Raw genomic sequence first — 24,669 nt, 5'->3', positions numbered from 1 at the left:
CCAGGGTGAGAATTGCAAAAGTTCACAACCTTCTAAATTTAACCTGAAATCGTACACCAATATATTGCTTCTGGAGACTGGGGGAGCTCTAAGCATCTGCCCTTTCAAACCCTTTCTAAACGTATATATATATATTTTTTTTTTTAAATGAGGTCACCTCTCATTCTACTGGATTTCCCCTCCTGGGATGTTGCCCTCATCCCAACAATCCATCCAGTGAACCTTCATTGCACCACCTCTGACTAAAGGGACCAAAACTGTGTTCATTGTTTCAGGTGAGATCTCACTAAACCCCTTCATAATTGGATTTGAAAAGACTTCCTTGCCCAACTCCCTTGTAATAATGTCCAACACACCGTTTGCATGTCTAAGCACTTGTTGTACTTGCGCATCAGATTTTTTAGGATTAATGTATATGAATTCAAAATCCCTTTGAATAGCAACAATGACCATTCTCACCCCTTCTTGCCACAGAAGTGGATAATTCTACATTTTCCCACCTTACACTCCACCTACCACCTTTTTGTCTGATCAGTTAACCAGTCCGTCTCTATTCCATTGCACGTCTTTGCATTCTCCACACAGCTTACTTTCTCATATGGCTTTGTAAATGTTGTAAACTTGAATTTATTACACTTACCTCAATTATTACACTCGGTCCCCTTACCTCAAAGATGGAAAATCACTTCAACTCCCCCTCCCACACTATCACTGATATGTCAATCCTCGGCCTCCTCCAGTGCCAGGAAAATTCCAAGCGCAAACTGGAGGAACAGCACCTCATTTTCCATGTTCGAATCTTGCAGCCTAACGGCATGAATATTGAATTCTCTAACTTTAGGTAATCCCCACCCCCCTTCCCAACAACACCACCCCCCCCCCCACCATGTTTCTTCTCTTCTTCCCTTTCCTAGCCTTTTTTTTCCTCTGTCTTCTTACCTTTGACCCATCCCCCAGTGGATCTGCACTCCCCTTCTCCCCCGCACCTGCCTATCACTATCTCTTACCTGCATCTACCTATCACCACCCTGTGCCCACCCGCCTCCCCTCTTTTGTCCACCTATCACTGCTCAGCTTTTCCCTCCTGTATATCGGGCTTCCCCCTTTTCCTATCTTCAGTCCTGAAGAAGGGTCCTGACCTGAAACATTGGCCACCTGCTTTTCTTCACGGATGCTGCCTGGCCTGCTGAGTTCCTCCAGCATCATCGTGTCTTTCATCTTCTATAACCTAGTTTTGTGCAGCAGTTTGTAATGGGGCCTCTTGTTGATCCATGTATATCTGTTAGAGATTTTTGAAGAGGTAACCAAGAGGATTGATGAGGGCAGGGTGATGGATATTGTCTTTATGGAATCTTGCAAGGCCTTTGACAGGGTCCCGCATGGAAGGTTAGTCTAAAGGATTAGATCACATGGGATCCACAGAGTGCTAGCCAAGTGGATACATAATTGGCTTGACGGTAAGAAGCAGAGAGTAATACTGGAAGGTTCGTTTCTCGGACTGGAGGCCCATGACTAGCGGTGTGCCACGGGGATTGGAGCTGGGCCAATTGTTATTCATTCACGTAAACAATTTGGATAAGAATGTGCAAGGCATGGTTAGTAAGTTTGCAGATGACACTAAAATAGATGGTATCGACAGTGAAGAACATTATCAAAAACTACAAGGGGATCTTGATCAGCTAGGTAAGTGGGCTAAAAAATGGTAAATGGTTGAATTCAGATAAGTTGCGAGGTGTTGCATTTTGACTGGGAAGTCAAACCAGGGTGAACGGTAGGGCCCTGGGTGTATGATAGAACAGAGGGACCTAGGAGTACAAATAAATAGTTCCCTGAATGTGGCACCACAGGTAAACAGGGTGGTGAAGAAGGTGTTTGCTGGCCTTCATCAGTCAGGGCATTGAGAACATTGGGAAGTTGTGTTGCAGTTGTACAAGATGTTGGTGAGGCCACACCTGGATAATTGTGTACAGTTTTGGTTATGCCCTTATAGGAAAGATGTTATTAAGCTCGAAAGAGTGCAGCAATTAACAAGAATGTTGCTGGGACTTGTGGGCCTGAGTTAAAGGGAGAGGTTGGGCAGGCTAGGACTTTATTCCATGGAGATTGAGGAGTGACCTTATAGAGGCGTATAAAATCATGAGGGGAATAGAAAAGGTGAATGCACACAGTCTTTTTCCCAGGGAAGGGGAATCAAAAACTAGAGGGCATAGGTTTGTTTAAGGTGAGAGGGGAAAGTTTTAAAAGGAATCTGAGGGGCAACTTCTTCATGCAGAAGGTGGTGTGTATATGAAACGAGCTGCCAGAGCAAGTAGTTGAGGCAGGTAGAATAACAACATTTAAAAGACAGTTGAATAAGTACATGGATAGGAAGGAGTAAGAAGGATATGGGCCAAATGCTGGCAAATGGGACTAGCTTAGGTGGGCATCTTGGTTGGCATGGATGAGTTGGGCTGAAGGTACTGCTTCTGTGCTGTACAACTCTATGCCTCTATCTACTGGTGCCCCTGAACCGCCCTGCTGGATATATCCTCAAAAAATGTATTTGTCAAACACAATTTACCTCTCATAAATCCATTGTTAACTCTGCCCAATTATATTATCAACCTGTGTTACCTCTATCCTTAAATATAGATTCCAACATATTCCCTGCTACTAATTGCCCAGTATTTTCAATGTAAGCACTGGGATTACACTTACTGCATTCCATTCTGCTGGGGTTGTTCTAGGATCTAGAAAATATCGGAAGGTTAAAGCCACTGCATCCACTATCGATACAACCTCCAATCCTCTTAATATCCTATTGTAGTCCTATTAATCTTTGCAATATTGTAAACTTTTAATATAAAACTGTCCTTAATTTTTCTGGTTGCCCTTGGTTATACTACCTTTCCAGTGAGGTTTTCGTTCAAGGAAATGTATATTTCTCAAGAATTATGAAACCTTTCTTTAAATGTCTGCCATTGTTATACTGCCATAATATCTTTCAATTCTTGACTTACCTCAGCCAACCTGCTCCTCATATCTATATAATTAGCTAGTTAAATTTAATGATGCTAGATTTGTACTTAACTACAATACTGTAAAACTTAATGTAAACTCATCATTTAATAATCATACTTCCCCAGAAAATCCTTCATTATGATTACTAATTAACCCTGTCTCATTACACGATGTGAATCTAAAATAACCTATTCCCTTGCCACACTTTTAAACACCTTGCCAACTCTTGCACAGAGTTTTCTGCATAAAGTAATATATGCAACAATTCTTCAAAGACATCCCTAATAGCAAGGATGTGATCTTTCATAATGATATGCTACCTCACATTGAACGGATTGAGAGCAAAAGACATTGAGTACAATTAAAACTGACCTATGTATAGGATATAAGGTTTCGATAAAACCTCATGTTGTTACGGAGTACTGGTGGTGGTTATGGGTAATAGATAGCCAGCAAGAAGCACAAAGGTAATAAACATGTTCTCTGACCATTTGATTCTTGAAGAATTTCCTCGGCGATAGATGTTCATTGGTTCCATTACCAAAGGTAGTCTTTTAGAAAGAACAAAGACTTTTCCTGTAGCTGATTTATAACACTTAGTTGTGCATTCCTAGAATGTGACACTTCCTCAGAAAATCTTTCACAGAATCTCCCCAAATCACAGCCATTTTCTGGTATTCTATATTGCACCATTGTATCTCCAGTTGAAATGTCTCTGAAATCTTCTTTCCAACTTTAATATTTTCACGAGAAAGCCCAAGTTTTCTTGAGTCAGGCCTGCTGCCTGCACCCCCCACTCTGCTGGACATATCTGGATCTGGTCGGCCAATCTCACTGGCCCAGGTGATGCAAGTAGTGAGGCCAGAAGCAAGGGCAAGGTCTCAAATGATGTATCAATTAATGTGGGTGGGTCAGGACAATCCCCAATACACTGGAAGCCTTGACTAATGCCAAGTCCTCACCCCACAACCTGAAGCTTTGCTGTCTGTCAAAGCAAGGTGATTTTTTCAATGATCCCAAATCTCTCTTATTTTCAATAAAAATGTATCTATATCTACATGAGGCGTTTCCTCTAGAAGGCAGCATCTATCATCAAAAATCCCCACCATCCAAGCCACGCCATCCTCTCACAGCTACCGTCGGGCAGGAGGTACAGAAGCCTGAAGTCCCACACCACCAGGTTCAAGAACAGCAACTTCAACCATTCAGTTCTTGAACCGACCAGCACAACCCTAATCACTACCTCAGTATAGCAACACTATGACCACTTTGCACCACAATAGACTTTTTTTTGTTTCTAACTGTGTTCTTACTTGTACAATTGTGCATAATTTATACTGAATTTACGATTTTCTTGTGAATTTTGTGCCTTTAATGCTATGTGCCTGTGATGCTGCTGCAAGTAAGCTTTTCATTGCACCTGCACTTGTGCATTTGACAATAAACTTGACAAAATCCACAAATAAAAGCTAACTACGAACACACAAAAACACTTCAAAATAATTAAAAATATTAAAACAAATAATTAGACCAAATGCAGTTTATCTTATTCTTCCCAGAAGTTTTCTTTAACCAGCTTTCAAATGAACAGACTTGGAAATGTTCTGTCAGATTAGATTTGGGACAAAATCCAAAAGCAGAATCTCCAACGTAAACACTCTGGAAGCTCAGCAAGGTCCTGATTTGCCATAGAGTCTGGTCCAATGGCTGAGCACTGTTCAAATTTGCCAGCAGAACTCAGCCAATGAATTCATGACTTCTGCCCTTGCACAAGGGTCCCAAAACTTACTAGGAAACTCTGGCAATCCCTTATTAAACTGGAAAACCCAACAAAATTCAGGCCAGTATGCTACACATGAAGACCCACATGAAATGTTTCACTATATTCTCACACAGTGTATGTATGTGCAACTTCACCACCCATGTAATACGGAGTCTTATAGGTTAGGAAAGTCCCTTTCTGATCTTTGCCAGTGTGATGATCTTGCCATGAAAACTCCTCATGACATTCAGGTAGGAAGGGAAATGTGATCCATAGGGAAAGTTACCCAAAAATTCCTACTTCCAAACACAACCCAGTGACCCACAGAGATGGTACCTGTCCCTTGGTCTTGAGTGAGGAGAGTATTGGCTATACGGAGAAGTTAGATTGTTTTCTCAGGAGTGTTAGAGCTGAGGGGAGACGTGATGGAGGTTTATAAAACTATGAGAAGTGTGGATAGGGTAGATAGTAAGAGTCTCTTTTCCAGAGTAGAAATGTCAAATAATCAGAATCAGGTTTATTGTCACTGACTTATATGTCGTGAAAGTTGTTGTTTGGTGGCAGCAGGACAGTGCTAGAGGCTTCAATGTCTTTCTGAGAAAACTCACGTTAGGGTCATGTGATGGCTAACTATTAATGGGGAGGGCTGCAATGGTGGAAACAGTGCAGTGGTTGAGGCAGGTATATCAACAACATTTAAAAGACACTTGGAGAGTTACATGGATAGGAAAGGTTTAGAGAGAAATGGGCCAAACGCAGACAAATGGGACTAGCTTAGGTGGGCATCTTGGTCAGCTTGGACGAGTTGGGCTGAAGGGCCTGTTTCCATGCGGTATTACTCTATAGCTCTATTTACCCCATACCCCAGAAAAAGTATAGACAGGAGAAGAGGATGGAAGATTCAGGGCAGGAGGAGAGGAAACAGTTTAGCAGTTAGAATAATAGAAAAGTTGAAGCTTTATTGGTATTGGTTTATTATTGTCACTTGTACCGAGGTTCAGTGAAAAACTTGTCTTGCATACTGATCGTACAGGTCAATTCATTACACAGTGCAGTTACATTGAGTTAGTACAGAGTGCATTGAGGTAGTACAGGTAAAAACAATAACAGTGCAGAGTGAAGTGTCACAGCTACAGAGAAAGTGCAGTGCAATAAGGTGCAAGGTCACAACAAGGTAGCTAGCGAGGTCAGAGTCTCATTGTATAGGGGAACCATTCAATAGTCTTATCACAGTGGGGTAGAAGCTGACCTTAATCCTGGTGGTACGTGCCCTCAGGCTCCTGTATCTTCTGCCTGATGGCAGAGGAGAGAAGAGAGAATGACCCGGGTGGGTGGGGTCTTTGATTCTGCTGGCTGCTTTGCCAAGGCAGCAAGAGGTAAAGACAGAGTCCAAGGAGGGGAGGCTGGTTTCCGTGACGCGTTGGGCTGTGTCCACAACTCTCTGCGGTTTCTTGCGGTCCCAGGCAGAGCAGTTGCCATACCAAGCCGAGATGCATCCAGATAGGATGCTTTCCATGGTGCATCGATAAAAATTGGTGAGTGTCAAATGGGACATACCGAATTTCTTTAGCCTCCTGAGGAAGTAGAGACACTGGTGAGCTTTCTCGGCCGTGGCATATTGCAGCTTACTTCATTTATCATTTCACTGTTCTGTTGCCAACTCTACCTTTGTTTTCCAGTCCAGCATTCGCAGTTCGCCATGTGCCCCTTGGAGTACCAACAGCAACTGGGGCAGTCGTCGTTCAAGCTGGCACAGCCTCGGAAGGGCACCCAGTCTGAAAAAGAAGAATCAGTCAAGCGAACGGGAATCTCTCCTCTCCGGCGAAGGGCACGGAAGCTGTGAGGAAGATAATGAATCAGAAGATGCCAAGTCCAGCAAGGCCGGCAGTCTGAGTGGCTGGTCCTTGCAACATCGGGCTGAATCTTTGGACATCAAAGGATCCTTAGACCTACCCGAGTTACTTCAAGTACCAGTTATGCGACATCCTGTCACACTGAATCCTATAAGCATAACACCTTGTGACTATCAAGACTGCAATGGCAAAACCTTACGTGTTCCAAATGAGGTTCTCCTTCGTGTGGATAACCACAAAGATGACCCAAATGATTATGAAGACGAGATAGATGATGTAATTTTTTTCCCCTGCTGATTAATCCTTTGCATTTTGAGAGATGCTTAAATATAGGCTGCATGGAATTATATAAGGCAGCACTTTATATCTTCAAAGCTTATGAGAAAAGGTTGATATAATGAATGTCTTTAAAATGGTGAAAGATTTTGAGAGAGTGCAGAGTGTTTTCACATACCAAGAGGCCATCAATGGAACACAGCCATCAAAATCCAATACGGAATTCAGAAGTAATGTCTTTAACAAAAGAGCAGTGAAGTTGTGAAATGGGAGTAGTTGAGGGCAATAACGTAGATGCATTTCAAGGGAGGCTACATAATGATATGAAGGAGAAGGGAATAAAGGGTCTTGCTGATATATTTAGATCAAGAGAGATGGTATGAAGTTTAAAAGAAGCATAAACACAAGTGTGGATTAGTTTGGTGGAATGGCCTGCTATTGTGCTGCACATCCTATATAAAGCTGAAATTACTCCGCAAAGTTAGTTAATTTAAAATAAAAGTTAATGCCCCCTTAAAATAGCAGACAGTTTAATTTTATACAAATGTATTTATGTGTTAGCATTATTCCCATCTTTACTTTAAAAAACTAATTATTACTATCCCATGTAAATGTTTAATAGTTTAACAAAATTCTAATTGTTAATGCTGCAGCAAAAACCTAATGGCAATATATCTAACAGAGTCAAGTACCTCTTTGAGTATTTTACAATAGGCACTTGATCTTTGGAGTAAGGTTACTGTTTTGTTTCTCGGTACTTCTGATCAGTTCAGGGACGATTGCTGTGCAGAAATAGCACCAATTCAGCATTTTGCAAACCAGCTGCACATTGTCAGGCTTTGGGTCTCATTAGGCACCGCAAATGTTTCATAAACTAATGCTTATCCCTTCCCCTCCTTTAGCACGGGACGGGGGGGATTCTATGGATTGCACAGCCATCCCAGTCATTTGCGGGCACTCGATCTTAACAGGCAGTCTGGTAAATTTTGTTGGCTGCTTGCACTAGTTGATTTGACTTTTCATGTTTTCCGGTGCAGTTCATTGGTTATGACAACTCACCAATGTACTTCCATGGGTGGTAAGTGTAGCAGCCTCACAGTTACAGCTGTGGGCATTCTACTTGTTACATCTCTTTGTTTGCTGGTGAAGAGTGGATAAAATGGAGGCACGACACATTTGATTTGGCATCTGTTTGGAGATCAAGTTGAACCATGATATTTTAGGGGATATTTCTATTAGCAAATTAAAATTCTTGGTAGTTTCAAAGACAACATTGTGCCACATTCTGCAGGCAAAATTGGAACAGATTTCAGGATTGGGACTTCTTTGCCACTGCTGTGGTTGCCAAGCAATTGCTGCCTTGAATGTCTACACCACTGGCTTATTGTACACAATGGTAGGATAGCTCACAACAGGAAGACACATGAAGGAGTGACAGAATGCCTCACTTGAAGGGGCAATGACCTTCCTCAGTTCTTCCATGGTACCTAAGCATGGACAGCACTCTTATCGAGTGGCAGGCTTCCAAAATTAAGGAGGGGGCACTGCGGGCAGTGTGTCCTGTGTCTTCCAGGCACAAACCCCCTTCACAAACTGGAAGGATTATTCTGTAGGCACAAAATCGCATGCAAGTGAACCCACGGTAACCTTGCAGTAATCACAGGCGTATAAAATCATCACCAAACCACTCATTCTTTGTCTTCTCCTTCCAACTTTGATATTATTCTTTTCTGAGAGTCTCAACTTTTGCATAACAAAAGTCAAGTAATTATTCTAAGAAGCTTCAGAATCAGGTTTATTATTACTGACTTATATGTCGTGAAATTTTTTGTTTTGCGGCAGCAGTACAGTGCAAAGTCATAAAAAATACTATAAATTACAAAATAAACAAATAGTGCAGAAAAAAAGGAATAACGAGGTAGTGTTCACAGGTTCATGGACCGTTCAGAAGTCTGATGGTGGAGGGGAAGAAGCTGCTTCTAAATTGTTAAAATAAAACGTGAATTTGACATGAAGCTCAAAAAGCTGCAAATTTGAAATAAAAGCAGAACATGCTGAAAGCACTCAGCAGGTCAGGCAGGAACGAAAAACAGTTAATGTTTCAGGTTTGAGGCTGCTGAATATGCAGCTGAGTATTTTCAGTATTTTCCATTAATCTTCGATATGCCTGTAATACAACTCTCCCTTTAACCAATGCATATAGAGCTGTCCATCATTCGGCGGGCATTGTGGCACAGCTAGTAGAGCTGCTATCTCATCTCTCAGGTTCAATATTAATCTCCGTTTTGACTGTGTGTGTTGATGTGGTTGTTGGTGGATTAATTGGCCACTGTAAATTGCCCCTTGTGTGCAGGTGAGTGGTAGAATCTGGAGGGAGTTGATGAGAATGTGGGAGAATAGAAAAATGAGATTAGTGCAAGTGAGTGCTTGATGGCTGCTGTGGACTTGTTGGGCCAAAGGACCTGTACGACGTTATGACCACATATTTATGTTTCACAGATTATTTGTAGGTATTGATGTACCTTCAGAAGTAAACAATCTGTCTTTCTTTCCTTTCCAGGGTTACTGTTTTAGAATCCGTAGATTTCTGGAGCCTTACAAACCAGCATGGTGTAAAACACATGAGGACTGGGCTCTCTACCTCTTCGCTCCCCAAAACCGGTACCCTCAATTTCCATTTCCGACCTCTTTTTATCCTTGTTTTGACATAAAGTGCATTGTTACCAGACAGTCAAAAATATTATCCTATCTGTGTAATTTAGTCTCAAGTTTCATTCTGAAGTATTCTGCAAAATAACGTAAATTTACTCGAAAATGTTAAATGCTTCTTTTCACCTTTCAGTTATAAAAAATGCAACTCTTGAATTAACAAGACAATGGAAAACATTTGTGTAAAATATAAATACTGCAAATCATAATAAATTGGTCTAGTTATTCTGTAATTGAATTATTATAATTACATGATAAATTTGAAATGATGTCCATTACTAAAAAGGCCAAACAACTGTATAAGAAGAGGATTGTAGCTTCAGAAGATAGAACAGTGCAGCACAGGAACAGGCCCTTCAGCCCACCATGTTGTACCGAGTTAATTAAGCTATATGACACTTAATTCGTTCTGCCTGCACGTGGTTCATATCCCTCCATTCTCTGCACATTCATGTGCCTATCTGAGAGCCTCTTAAATGCCTCTATCGTATCTGCCTCCACCACCACCTCTGGCAGCGCGTTCCAGGCACCCACTGCTCTCTGTGTAAAAATCTTGCCTCACACATCTCCTTTGAACTTTCCCTCTCTCACCTTAAATGCATGCCCTCTAGTGTTAGACATATCAATGCCGGGAAAAAGATACCAGCTGTCTACCCTATCTATGCTTCTCATAATTTACAAACTTCTATCAGGTCTCCCCTCAGCCTCCGCTGCTCCAGAGAAAATGACCCAAGTTTGTCCAACCTCTCCTTTTAGGACATGCCCTGTAATCCAGGCAGCATCCTGTTATACGTCTCCTGCACTCTCTCCATAGCCTCCACATCCTTCCTATAATGGGGTGACCAGAACTGAATGCAACGTACCTTGAATGCTTTGCAAATAAGATCAGATAAGACAAGATTATGTTAGTCACATGTACATCGAAACACACAGTGAAATACATCTTTTGCATAGAATGTTCTGGGGGCAGCCCGCAAGTGTCGCCACGCTTCCAGCGCCAACGTAGCATGCCCACAACTTCCTAACCTGTACGTCTTTGGAATGTGGGAGGAAACCGGAGCACCCGGAGGAAACCCACGCAGACACGGGGAGAACGTACAATCTCCTTACACTAACTGCTACACTACCATGTATATATAGGTTATATTGAAACATGAGTAACAGAAGTTGTTGACTAACCAGCTCCTTGAGCCTCCTCCTGCGTTCAATAGGATCATAACCAATCTGATGTTAATCTCAGCTCCACTTTCCTCCTGCTGCCCATAAACTGTAGTTCCTCTGTTGTCCAAAGATGTACCCTGAGTGTATTCAATGACTCAGCCTCCAGAGTTCTCCAAGGTGAGAATTTCAAAGATTGCTGAGCATGTACAGTACTTACAGAAGGGTGGTCAGTTGGTGCTGCTGCCTCATAGATGAACCTGGGTTTTAACATGACCTCGAGTACTGTGGAGTTTGCATGTTCTCCCTGTGGGTTTGCTCTGGGTGTTCTGATTTCTTCTCACAACTCAAAGATGTGCTGGTAAATTAATTGGTTGCTGCAAATTACCCCTTATAGTGCAGATAAACAGTGAAAGAGCCAAAGGGGAGTTGATGGGCTTGTGTGAGAGATAACAAGTTGCAGAGGGAAGGGAGAATAAGGAGGACAATAGGACTGATAGGATTGCTCTGCTGGGAACTAACTTAGACACAATGGCCCATTGTTCTTCTGTGCCGTAATAAATAAGCAAAATTCATCACCTTCCAGAGTAGAAATTCTATCTTAAATGGGAAACCCCTTACTTTGAAACAATTCCCTGTTGTTCTAGAGTCCCCATGTAGGGAAACATCCTCTCAGCGTCTATCATGTCAAGGACCATCAGAATCTTTGAGCTGACAAGAAGATCACCTCTCATTCTTCTAACCTCCAGAGGGTACAAGCCCAACCTGCTCAATTATTCCTCATTAAACAAGCTTGTCATCCCAAGACTCAGCTTCATGAACCATGATGAACACATGTCAATGCAACGCCTCACTTCTCTCCTGTCAAGCTATTAGTCAAAGCAATGACAAGAACCCTATCTCCATCCTGGTCTTCGTCCCAGGATGAGTTTACATGAGAAGCATAGGGGTAATCTTGGGTGGAACACAAACACCAACATGGATTGGAAGGGCTGGGCTGAGTGACATGTTTCTGTCCAGTAAATTAACTGTATTCTCGATAAAATTTACAAATGAGTGACATGTCCTTATTTTCATTACGTTAAGATTCCGCATCATGTGCCAGAAGGTCATTGCTCACAAAATGTTTGATCATGTGGTACTGGTTTTCATATTTCTCAACTGCATCACCATTGCCCTTGAAAGACCTGAGATTGACCCGAGCAGTACGGTGAGTATCTGTCATTCCGTCTCTGCCAACTTCTTTTATGTTTTCACTTTACTTCATTTTCTGTAATTGTTAATCACTTCCTTTACCCCACAGCACTCTTTGTACTATTTTAATAATATACCTGGAAGTATTTTTCAGATTGTTGATTGTGTCACGGTTCACTGCTCTCATTCAACTACCCAACACTTCAGAACATTATTTTTTTTGCTTTCTCAACAGGAGCGGATGTTTCTGAGTGTCTCAAATTATATCTTCACTGCTATTTTTGTGGTTGAAATGGCCCTTAAGGTAATCTCCCATGTTTGTTTTTTGCACTTGCTCTCTTTGTCATTAGATGTCTGAATAAATCCAACCTTTTACATCGTCCAGTGCTGCAAATACTCAGCAGGTCAGACTGCATCCATAAAGAAAGAAATAGCTAATGTTTAAGGTCACCGAAGCTCCAAGGTAAATTCAAGTTGATAGGTCACTTGGTAATTTAAATGCTGATTAGCTGATCTTAATTAATTCATTCAGTACACCTCATCATCCAACCTTGATGAAGCATCCATTTTCTTGAAACCATCAAAGCCTTTATTTGTGCATCTGCACTTTTATTCAACACATAGTTCACCTTTGGGGGAAGAATTTTCTGATGTGAATCTTATGATTATTTTTACTTGTGTGGAGCCATGTTCTCTACACCAATCTCATCGTCTAATTTGAGGTAAAACTGAGTTAATTATTTCCTATTTCTTAACTGTACAACTATTATATCCTCTCAGATGCCTTCAGACAGACTGATAAATGGAGTATTTCCCATCGGTCTTATTATCTCACACCCCTGAAGACTAGGCATCAGCAATGTTTAAATGTCTCTCTTGTTTCTTGTGCATTTCTATAGACACTATTTCACCAGAGCATTTTACTATTTTATTGCTGTCTCCTATTTATAATTCCAGTCTTTTGGCTCTGTAGTTTAATCTCCAATTAGTTTTATTATTCATATTTTGCATTGGCTAGAGATGCTTTGCGTCAGTCTACAACATTCTGAAGTCTCGTTCATCTTTTAGTGCAGAGCTCACAATATTGCTAATGACAATTCTTCAACTGCATTCCAAGTTAGTACATATATTCATCTTTTTTGCAATGGTAAGGCATTGTTCTATTAATAATGTGCTATATCTTCAGGTTGTAGCATTAGGATTCTTTTCTGGTGAAAGTGCCTATCTGCAGAGCAGTTGGAACATTTTGGATGGCATCCTAGTCTTTGTCTCTGTAATTGACATAATCGTCTCCCTGGCATCAGCGGGAGGAGCGAAAATCCTTGGCATTCTCCGGGTGCTCCGTCTCTTGAGAACTCTGCGCCCTCTCCGGTAAGATGAGTCTTCACAAATACTGATATAGCCAGTAGAAATTCCTACCTCCCTGGGCTGCAGGATCCTCAGGAGCTTAACATTAATACTATTTTTAATTTATTTGCATACTACAATATTTGTGTATGTGTGTGTGTTGAGCTGGGATCATGTGTATGGAATTGTGTGTGTTTGTATGTGCATGCATATGTATGTGTTTGTCTGCAGGGGCCTGTATGCATACGCGTGTGTGAGTGTATCCATGTTTGTGTGTGTGTGTGTGTACATCCGTGTGCCTGCGTGTTTGTGGAGGTGGGTCCGTGTGTCCGAATGTATGGAAACTTGCATGTATTTGTACGTGTAGATGTACATGTGTGTTTGTATCCTTGTGTGCATGTGCAGATGTGTTTGTGCGTGCGATTATGTGTGATGTGCATTTCACTGTGCCAATACAAACCTTCAATGAACGACTTGAAGTAAAACGAAAAAGAGGTTCATCTTTCTCCTATTTTCCCACCTTACCTATTCTACAACTTTAATTCAAATGAAGTTAATGCATTTTCCAAAATAATTTTCATAAATTATTGAACTCAAAATCATTTCCTGACACCTCTTAGGTTCATGCTGGCTTCTGCCATCCATGAAATTTATGAAATATTGCTGTTTGAACCAGAAGGAAATTGACTCCCCAGGCTTTTTTCTGGTAAACCTACAAGAAAAAATGTTGATGTAGAGCAACTTGATATTGAATTCACTTAATCAATCTTTTCAAAGTCAAGGAAAAGGACCTAACGTCAGCTATTCTTTCCTTCTGGTTATTCTGTGGGAGGATTTTCTTCAGTCAGTTCTTGCACTGAACTTGGAAATACACTGAGAAAGAATGAGTTTGCAGGTTGGTCGCAGTTACCAACCAGGTGTGATCTCCATGTTTTCCTGCCTCATTGCTGCACACAACCTTAATTCTGTTTTGTGAAATAAAATACAGTAATGGTGAGGTAATGAGGGGAACTAACATTTCCTTCAAACAGCCAAGCCTGGCTGGCTAAAGGAGACCTGCAATGTGGTCTGCTGTCACTGGCCAGGCAGTAATTGGTTTATCATTGTCATGTGTAACGAGGTACAGTGAAAAACTTTGTTTTGCATGCCATCCATGCAGATCATTTCAGCACTTCAGTATATCAAGGTACTACAAGGGAAAAACAATAACAGAATGCAGGATATAGTGTTACATTACAGAGGAAGTGCAGTGCAGGTGAACAATAAGGTCCATGCTGAGGAAGGTGCAAGGCGAGGTAGATTATAAGGTCAAGAGTCCATTTTATAATTCAAGAGATCTGTTCAAAAGTCCTATCACAGCAGGATAGAAGCTGTCTTTGAGCCTGGTGTTATGTGCTTTCAGGCTTTTTTATCTTCTGCCCGATGGGAGAGGGAAGATGAGAGAATGTCCCAGTACGTCCCTATGCAGGTTTGGTCTAAGAGATGGTGCAAGTTTTGGTAAAAGTGGGCAATAGACGGTGATGGATTGATTGCCACATTTTGCAGTCTGACCATCTTCCTTGCCACTTTTATCAATGGAAAGATAAGTGGAAAGTAGTGTGTAATGGATAGGCAGTGTAAAACCTTCAGTGTACTTTTCTGCTGTCATTAAAAACAACTCTCTATTTTGCCTTTGTATTCTTAGATATAAGCATGCATACGGATGAAGTGATGCTTGTTTCAGGAATAGTGGATAGGAAATATACCTCACACATGCTTAACCTACATGTACGCACACTCCTTGCACACACATACACAGCCCACATACGCACACCCCTCCTGAACACCTACATGCACACCACACAAGGATATTGTAGCATTTCATTCCAAGTTACCCAAGCAAATCTCAAATATAAATGAATCGTTTAGAGATAGTACCCATGTTAAACTCCTTGAACAATACTTATCATAAAAGCTAAATATTGCTGACGGCAGGACGTGCTGAATTATAGGAGCAAATGATAAAAGTCTGTAGTCAAGAAAATCAGCAGAAATGTTGTCGTTTGTAACCACCACATGTGTTGAAATGTTTATAGTGAGTATATTGGTTTAAGAGATTTGGGGAGCTGGAGATTCCAATTGTAAGGAAATATGAAGAGACTGTTTTAATCTTATTAGCTCAATGTAGGTCGTGCTTGAAAAAGTCAGCTTACTTTCTGTGCTCCAACTGATTTTATTTCAGTATTGTCAATGCTTTTGTTGTGCTTCTCTCCCTGTAACTTTATAGAGGCAAACTCATCAAACCATCTTCTTTGAACCTAGCTAAATAATTCTTTATTCACCATTAATAGTAACTTTGGGAGCTTCTCATTCCATTGACAATGATTACTGACAGCAGTTTCCTCTTTTTGCTAGGGTCATCAGTCGAGCCCCAGGTCTTAAACTGGTAGTGGAAACCTTAATCACTTCATTGAGACCTATTGGGAATATTGTCCTCATCTGCTGTGCTTTCTTCATCATCTTCGGAATCCTGGGGGTCCAGGTATATTTGATTTGTCAATGAGAGGTCAAAGTGTTTTCTTTCCCTGCATCCCAGCAGCTCCCACCCCAACCCCAATCCCACGGACCAAGGAAATTGACTTTCCTTCAAGTAACTAAAACTGGATTTAGCAAACAGACAAGTTATATTGTGTTGCACCAAAGGACAATTTGCCACCTTTAAACCTTGTCAAACCTCTCAACTTTTTTTTTACAAATACACAGTAAATCAGTTTAAGGTGTGTGGAGCAACTCACCACAGCAATTAGGGTGGTTCTGTGTAAAATCTAATACCACTTAACTACATGATAAAGAAATCACTACAGCACCCTAAATCCTGGTCAATGTCAACAAACAGTACATCCTGCGAACTTATCCAGCAGTATTGGTGAAAAGTACCTCATGAGAATATGATCAGGTTATGTAACACAAAACTTCATTTCTTTTCTAATATAATGTTGTTCTTCAATTTTATGCCACAAGCACAAATATAAACAACTTGCTATATGAGAAACACGATGATGCTGGAGGAACTCAGCAGGCCAGGCAGCATCCGTGGAGAAAAGCAGGCGGTCAGCGTTTCGGGTCAGGACCCTAGGGCTGAAGATAGGAAAAGGGGAAACCCACTTTAAGTAATCCCCACTCCCCTTCCCCACAACACCCCCCCCCACCGTACTTCTTCTCTTCTTCCCTTTCCTAGCCTTTTTGTTCCAACCTTTTTTTCCTCTCTCTCCTCACCTTTGACCCATCCCCCGGTGGATCTGCTCTCCCCTCCTCCCCCGCACCTGCCTGTCACTATCTCTTACCTGCATCTACCTATCACCACCCTGTGCCCACCCCGCCTCCCCTCTTCTGTCCACCTATCACTGCTCTGCTTTTCCCTCCTATATATTGAGCTTCCCCTTTTCCTATCTTCAGTCCTGAAGAAGGGTCCTGACCCGAAACATTGACCGCCTGCTTTTCTCCACGGATGCTGCCTGGCCTGCTGAGTTCCTCCAGCATCATTGTGTTTTTCATCTGGATTGCAGCATCTGCAGTCCTTTGTTTCTTCTAACAACTTGCTACATCCAGTTAGTGAGTGAAACCCTTCCATTTACTAACTTGCAAACAATATTGTATTGTCTCAAAAGAAAAACAAAAAAGGTGTCTCCACAACAGGTATAGTCACTGGAATGCCTTAATGTTCGATGAATTATGTTTTAAAAACTTTCCATACTTTCTTGCCACTCTAGTTGTTGCAATTTTGTATGCCTTGGAAGACTGGGTAAAAGCATTCTATCTTTTTTAATATTATGTTGTCCTTCAATTGTATGCAGTAAACTGGACTAGCGATTGGGAGGGGAGAGCTTCTCTGTCTCTGTCAGCACTAATGTTAATCCTTTCCAGACTATGTGAGTTTATATAAATTATAGCTTGACGTGAACATTTGCAGTGAACCATTTGAAGACTTTATGAGGTAGACAGTCTTCTATGAAATGACTCACTTTGGACCAAGGCCCAGCCTTGGCAACAGCCGCACAGAGCAAAGGATTGACAGTTAATCCTCAGGCTCTGAGGATTCTCGCCATGATCTGCTAATAGCTGGTCCCATGGACAGCTTATACAATAGGGGATGTCAATTGAGATCCTGAGGTGCCTTGACATGGTGGATATGGAGATGATGTTTCCTCCTGTATATGGATCAAGATCACCCATTTAAGGTGGAATATTTTTTCTCAATGGGTCATGAATCTTTGGAACTCTCTCTAAAGGCAGTGGAGGTAGAGTCTTTGCATATTTTTAAGAATGAGGTGTAGAGGATTATGAGGGGCATAGATAGAGAGGACAACCAGCACCTTTTTCCCAGGGCAGCAATGACCAATATCAGAGGACATGAGTTTTAAGGTGAGTGGAGGAAAGTTTAGGGGAGGTGTCAGAGGTAGGTTTTTTTACACAGAGAGTGGTGGGTACATGGAACGCACTGCTGGGGGTGGTGGTAGAGGCTGAATACAATAGGAACATTTAAAAGACTCTCAGATAGGCACGTGGAGGGTTATAGGCTGTGTAGGAGGAAAAGGTTAGATTGATCGTGGAGTAGGTTTATATAGGTCAACACAACATCGTGGGCTGAAGGGCCCGTACTGTGCTGTACTGTTCTATGTTCTATGTGAAGGTTCTGAATAAGCAAGGGAGTGAAAGGTTACTGGGGAGTAAACAATTTATTGTTGAGGTTCCAATCAGCCTTGACCTTATTAAATGGTAGAAGAAGCTGGAAAGGTCAGTGTCCAATTCCTGCTCCTAATTCATCTGTTTGTATGTTCACACATTTTAGGATAATTCCCTGGAATGTGGGCTTGGAGGGGGTGGGGAAATCTGTGGTGTTGGAGCATAAGATTGAAGGGGAGACCAGTTATGTTCATTTTTAACCTTGTAGTTTGAATTATCTAAGATTGATCTATATTCCTTGCAGCTGTTTAAAGGCAAGTTTTACCACTGTGTTGGACATGACACCAGGAACATCACAAACAAGTCAGATTGTTTCCAAGCTAACTTCAAATGGGTTCGCCGTAAATATAATTTTGATAATCTGGGACAGGTATGCAGTAAGCATGTGCACTTAATGGAATAATCAATTAGAGAAAGCATGCTATTTATGGGGAACATTAGTTAATGTATAGTCCTTCTTGTAAAATAATAAGACTTGAAATTGAAGGGTAATTGTTCTGTTCATGTTGCCAGCAAACACTGGTGCGTGTAATATGAGATGTGGAATTGGTGTAATATCTTTATCAGCTCTCAAGTGTAATAACACAGTGTTGCTTTTCTCATTCAACTAATGTGTACAGAAAACTTGGCTGGCAGTATCACCTTCATAATCATTTGCAAGTAATACTGGTATCCTCAACAGAATAAAATTCTTTTGCACATCACTTTGTTGGGAGTGGTTTGTATTTTGTTTATCAAGCTTTGCATTTGTGTTAAAAGGCAAGAGAAATCAAAATTTCAGGAGAGATCATGTGTTTTTTTTTCCTTTTGTTTGCTTTATAGGCATTGATGTCACTCTTTGTTTTGTCCTCCAAAGATGGCTGGGTAAATATAATGTACCATGGCCTCGATGCTATAGGGATAGACAAACAGGTAATATTGAAACATTGTTCATAATACCTTTCTAATTATTTACCTCCATTAACAGTTTGTTATTGTCCTTTATTATATCACAAGTTGCAATAAACTTAAAGCTACGAGAATTAATGACATTTTTCTTCCTAATACAAGCAACGCTATCTGTTTACAGAGTCATTCGTCATATTTCCACTCATTGGAACCCAAAAAACTATGGGTGATAACTGTAAGATAGTTGCCAAAACATAGACTGTCCAAGTTCTTGACATGAAAGAAAATGAGATAAGGCTGTTCTGTCATTGGGGCAGGCACGGTAGCATAGTAGTTAGCATAATGCTTTACAGCGCCAGCGACCCGGGTTCAAATCCGGCCACTGTCTGTAAGGAGTTTGTACGTTCTCCCCATGTCTGCGTGGGTTTCCTCTGGGTGCTCCGGTTTCCTCCCACATTCCAAAGACGTACAGGTTAGGAAGTTACGGGCATGTTATGTTGGCGGCGGAAGCGTGGCGACACTTGCGGGCTGCCCCCCCAAAATCACTACGCAAAAGATGCATTTCACTGTGTGTTTCGATGTACATGTGACTAATAAAGATCTTATCTTATCTTATGGACAGTGCAGAGTCATATGCCAAAACACCATTAATGTGGACGTAACAATGATGCAGCCAGCGGAGACACTGCCTTGAAGCAGCAGCAACTCAAGTTCAATCTTGACCTCGAGTGCTGTCTGTGTGGAGTTTGCACGTTATCCCAGTGACTGTGTGTTTCCTCCAGGCGCTCCGGTTTCCTCCCACATTCCAAATACATGTGCATTGGTGGGTTACTTGGCCACTGTAAATTACTTATAATGTGTAGGTGAATGATTTGTTGCTGGGAATGTGGGGAGAATAAAATGGTTTTCATCTAGGATTGGTGTAAGTGGTTGTTGACAGTCAGCTGAGAGGCCTGTTTCAGTGCTGTGCAATGCTATGAATTCCTTTGACAGGTGGTAAAGCTGAGGGCAGGGCTTTGTGTGAATACTGTGGGAGAAAAACCCAATGGTTAAAGCATGCTCTGCTCTCTGACTTACTCATGGGCCACAGTCTATGTACTCCAGCTGGTCCCTGCAGTGAAAGAATTTACGAGAAATTTATTTACTCCAGGAGTGATTAGAATATGCAACTAACAGAGCCATTGTAAAGGAAAAAGGAATGGAGGGGCATGCAGATGTCATCCAAATGACATGGGATGGAAGGAGGTTTCCGTTTAACATAAATACCAGCACAGTACTGTTGGTTCTGCTGCAACAAACGATCTACTGGAGGAATTCAACGGGTCGAGCAGAATCTGTGGGGGAGGGGAAAGAATTGTCAATTGTCTGGGTCGAAACCCTGCGTCAGGGCTTATTGGCACAGAGCAGAGGTTCTCTCCAAAACACCAAGTTCAAGTCGAGTTTATTGTCATGTGCACAAGTACAGTGAGGTACAGGTACAATGAAAAACTTGCTTGCAGCAGCATCATAGGCATGTACGTTCAGACAACACACATAACATAAATTGTCTATAAATTATACAAGGCAGTGAAGAAAAAGACTGTAAAACAAGACGTTAGTGTAAAAAAAACACAATCAGAGACAAGTCCATGGTAGTGCAAGATGTGGTCTGTAGTGTTCCGTTGCTGAGGTAGGGTTAGGGTTGTACAAGTTGTTTCAAGAATCTGATGGTTGCAGGAAAGTAGCTGTTCCTGAACCTGATGGTGTGGGACTTCAGGCTTTTGTACCTCCTGCCTGACAGTAGCAGCGTGTAGAGGACATGATCCAGATGGTGGGCATCCTTGATGATAGATGCCGCCTTCTTGAGGCAGCACCTCATGTAGATGCTGTCATTGGTGGGGAGGGCTGTGCCCGTGATGGACCGGGCTGTGTCCACTACTCTCTGCAGCCTCCTGCATTCCTGTGCGTTGGAATTGCCGTACCAGACCATGATGCAACCGGTCAGGATACTTTCAACAGTGCATCTGTAGAAGTTTGTTAGAGTATTTGGTCACATGCCAAATCTCCTTAAGGTTCTAAGAAAGTAGAGGCACTGGCGTGCATTCTGCGTGATTGCTTCTATGTGCTGGGCCCAGGACAGGTCATCCAATATGTTAACACCCAGGAAGTTGAAGCTGCTGGCTCTCTCCATCTCTGATCCACCAATGAGAACTGGCGCGTGGTCTCCCAACTTCCCCTTTCCACTGACGGCGGGCAAACTTGGGATCCACCTGTGACTGATGTCATTAATTTTAATATCTTTTCAGCTGTTAAGAATACATAGCACATTAACAATTAAAAACATTAAACTAAGATAAGATAAGATATCTTTATTAGTCACATGTACATCGAAACACACAGTGAAATGCATCTTTTTGCGCAGAGTGTTCTGGGGGGCAGCCCGCAAGTGTCGCCACGCTTCCAGCGCCAACATAGCATGCCCACAACTTCCTAACCCGTACGTCTTTGGAATGTGGGAGGAAACCGGAGCACCCGGAGGAAACCCACGCAGACATGGGGAGAACGTACAAGCTCCTTACAGACAGTGGCCGGAATTGAACCCGGGTCGCTGGCGCTGTAATAGTGTTATGCTAACTGCTAAACTACCGTACCGTGCACTACTAGAGCAAAATAATTGAGAAAAAAATATCTCACCTTCCCCTAAATCTTTGCCGTACACTGAAAAGAATGAGGTTTCAGATCCAGTGTTAGACCTGACCATGAGGGTCCCATGACAGAACCAACCATTAGATTCAGCCCTCCAAGCCTGTCAGTAAATCCCAGACTTATGTGTTCTGCAGCATGTATGGACTAACTTTAGTGTCAACAGTTAACTGCCATCTACAATCAGGCTTTAAGTGTATATCAGCCTTCCGTGAATCAGTTCTGTGTGGAAGAGTGGAAATTATCACCACATGAGATCAAAAGTGATGTTGTTTTTATCATTACGTATTTTCAGAGAAGTGAAATGAATTGATGTGCGCAATGCACTGGCACTGCAAGGAACATAGAACATTACAGCACAGTACAGGCCCTTCGGCCCACGATGTTGTGCCGACATTTTATCCTGCTCTAATATCTAGCTAACCCTTCCCTCCCACATAGCCCTCCATTTCTTTATCATTCATGTGTCTGAGAGTCTCTTAAATGTCCCTAATGTATCTGTCCCCACAACCTCTGCTGGGAGTGCGTTCCACGCACCCACCACTCTCTGTATATTTTATATCTTACTCTTATATCTTCCTCCAATCACCTTAGAATTATGCCCCCTTGTGTTAGCCTGGGAAAAGTCTCTAACTGTCCACTCAATCTATGCCTCTTATCATCTTGTACACCTCTATCAAGTCACCTCTCATCCTCCTCCTCTCCAAAGAGAAAAGCCCTAGCTCACTCAACCTATCCTCATAAGACATGCTCTCCAATCCAGGCAGCATCCTGGTAAATCTCCTCTGCACCCTCTCTAAAGCTTCCACATCCTTCCTATAGTGAGGCAACCAGAACTGAACAGCTCCTGTGACCCGGGTTCAATCCTGACCTCGAATGTTGCGTGTGTGAAGTTTGCATGTTCTCCCTGTGACCGCGTGGGTTTCCTCTGGGTGACTAGCTTTCATCCCAATAATGTGCTGGTTGTTAGGTTAATCGGTTACTGTAAATTACCCCGAGTGTAAGTGAGTGGGAGCAGAATCAGTCTGAAAGAGAATAGGCTCCAGGGAAATAGGTGGGAGAATGGGATTGATGGGATTTCTATGAGAGCTAGCATAAATTGGATGGCCCAAATGACCTCCCTCATGCAAAATATGAGATGAGAGTATGTTCTAACTCTGCCCTTTGCCCTTCCTACCAACTGACAGCCCCAGAGGAACCACAACCCATGGATGCTCCTGTACTTCATCTCCTTCCTCCTGATTGTCAGCTTCTTCGTGCTGAACATGTTTGTGGGCGTCGTGGTGGAGAACTTCCACAAGTGCCGGCAGCATCAGGAGGCCGAGGAAGCCCGCCGGAGGGAGGAGAAGCGCCTGCGCCGGCTGGAGAAAAAGCGCAGGAGTAAGGAACTGTGCCTAGCTGGTCGGTAGTACGTTTAATCTTTCTGAGCCATGCCTGTTTCCAAACTGGGAAGAGAATTGCGATCCCCACAGCATGCCAGTGCACGCCAAGTTCACCTTGCATGAGGATCTGATAAGGCTGGTTGCATTGCAGTTTTATTTTGAAGAATTTTTTTCTAAAATGAAAAAAATTTCCTAATCCTTTCAGACAAAAACCCGCACAGAGGCGTGATGGGAGTGAGGATGGGTTAATTTACAGCAGTATCCTTCTGCTCATTGAGAATCAGGAGTCTGTTCTTCTCTCCCCCAGTAAAATTGTTCCATAAATATGCTTTCTCAGCTACATTGAATGGACTAGTTTGTAAATAGATATCTCTCAAGGTACACATTACCTGATTGCAATTTGCAGAAAAATCACAACATGTTTCAGCACATATCTCATAAGGATATAGGGAAACAGAGGAAAAAAATGCTTGATTGTAAAAGCAAATGATTTTTTTTCCCACTTCGCATTTGCCATCAGCAGTAACCCCGAGAAATCCCAAGGTTTTGGTTGAATGCGGCAGACTCAGAAAGATGTGTAGTTTGTGCTGTCCGTTTAAGTGCTGTCTTGATGTTGTGACCTGTTTATCAAACGATAAAGTGTAGGTATTGTGGTTGGAAGGAATATGTCTTATTACAACTCTGCTTTCAGCTTAGCTGAAGAATTTTGGACTTAATTAATTGCATTGCCTTTCCCGCTATACTTTTTAACAGCTACGCATACCCAAAAGGCTATGACCTACAGCTTGCAGTTGTACCGTTTGGAACAACTTAGCTGTTTAGACCTTTTCCTTAACAAAAAAAATAAAATGCTGGAATTACTCATCAGGTCAGGCAGCCTGTGGAAAGAGAAACAGTTAACATCTCAGATCCAAGACCCTTCGATTGAACTGGTCTCGGTGCTGGTCGAAATGTCTCAGACCTGAATGCTAACTCTGTTTCTCTTTCCATAACAGTTGCCTGACTTGCTGAGTGTTAGAATCAGAATCAGATTTATTATCAATGATTTATATGACGTGAAATTTCTTGTTATGCGGCAGCAATACAGTGCTGTTTCCAGCAATTTCTGATTTTGTTTCAGATTTCCAGCATCTGCAGTGTTTTTGATTTTCACTTATAGATCTTTTGTTTCGTTCTCAGAATATGGCTACTCAGGGTACATGCTTGAGAAGGTGTGAACCTTATTCTGTCGATCTGATTCTGTGGGAATTACATAGTCCTCTTTACAATATAAATTCTGTTCATTACTCTACCTGCATGATCTAATTCTGCACTTCTCGTAAATATATTGAAGACAAACTTCAACTAAATGAGCAGAATGAGATCTTTTCACAAAAGAAGGATCGGAATCACAGAGTTTAGGAAATGAGATCACCTATGTAACATTTGGAAGCAAATACAAAATCAGACACTGTTGTGGTCTCTCACCTATGGGAGACGATTGACCAGCCCTTTGTCCATAAGTGCACTCCACAAGTCCAACTAGGACTCATTTTGTGTAACTAATTTGCATCATTTGAGGTGAGGGATTGGGCAATGTTCGTCCAATCCAGTTTAAACTTTTACAAACTCCCTCACCCTTGGCAGAGATTTCATTTGTATCATGAATGGAAAAGGGTATTAAATTGATCTGTAGACTGCAAGGAGGATTAACATA

The 24,669-nt window shown here is 41.9% G+C and overlaps 1 protein-coding gene across 1 annotated transcript in view; it reads left to right on the top strand.

The window, feature by feature from the left end:
* The window catches only part of cacna1ha (calcium channel, voltage-dependent, T type, alpha 1H subunit a), a 257,588-nt gene that overhangs the window by 186,318 nt on the left and 46,601 nt on the right, over window positions 1-24,669 (top strand). The window contains exons 15-23 of the mRNA XM_052022258.1: window positions 6,442-6,891; window positions 9,452-9,552; window positions 11,845-11,968; window positions 12,188-12,256; window positions 13,139-13,323; window positions 15,694-15,820; window positions 18,266-18,391; window positions 18,844-18,933; window positions 22,779-22,971. Coding sequence (XP_051878218.1) covers window positions 6,442-6,891; window positions 9,452-9,552; window positions 11,845-11,968; window positions 12,188-12,256; window positions 13,139-13,323; window positions 15,694-15,820; window positions 18,266-18,391; window positions 18,844-18,933; window positions 22,779-22,971 — 1,465 coding nt within the window. The remainder of the gene's footprint in view (window positions 1-6,441; window positions 6,892-9,451; window positions 9,553-11,844; window positions 11,969-12,187; window positions 12,257-13,138; window positions 13,324-15,693; window positions 15,821-18,265; window positions 18,392-18,843; window positions 18,934-22,778; window positions 22,972-24,669) is intronic.

Source organism: Pristis pectinata, chromosome 8, assembly GCF_009764475.1.
Source record: "Pristis pectinata isolate sPriPec2 chromosome 8, sPriPec2.1.pri, whole genome shotgun sequence".
Taxonomy (NCBI): domain Eukaryota; kingdom Metazoa; phylum Chordata; class Chondrichthyes; order Rhinopristiformes; family Pristidae; genus Pristis; species Pristis pectinata.
Note: the sequence above shows the minus strand (reverse complement) of the source record. Positions and strands in the feature narration are given on the sequence as shown.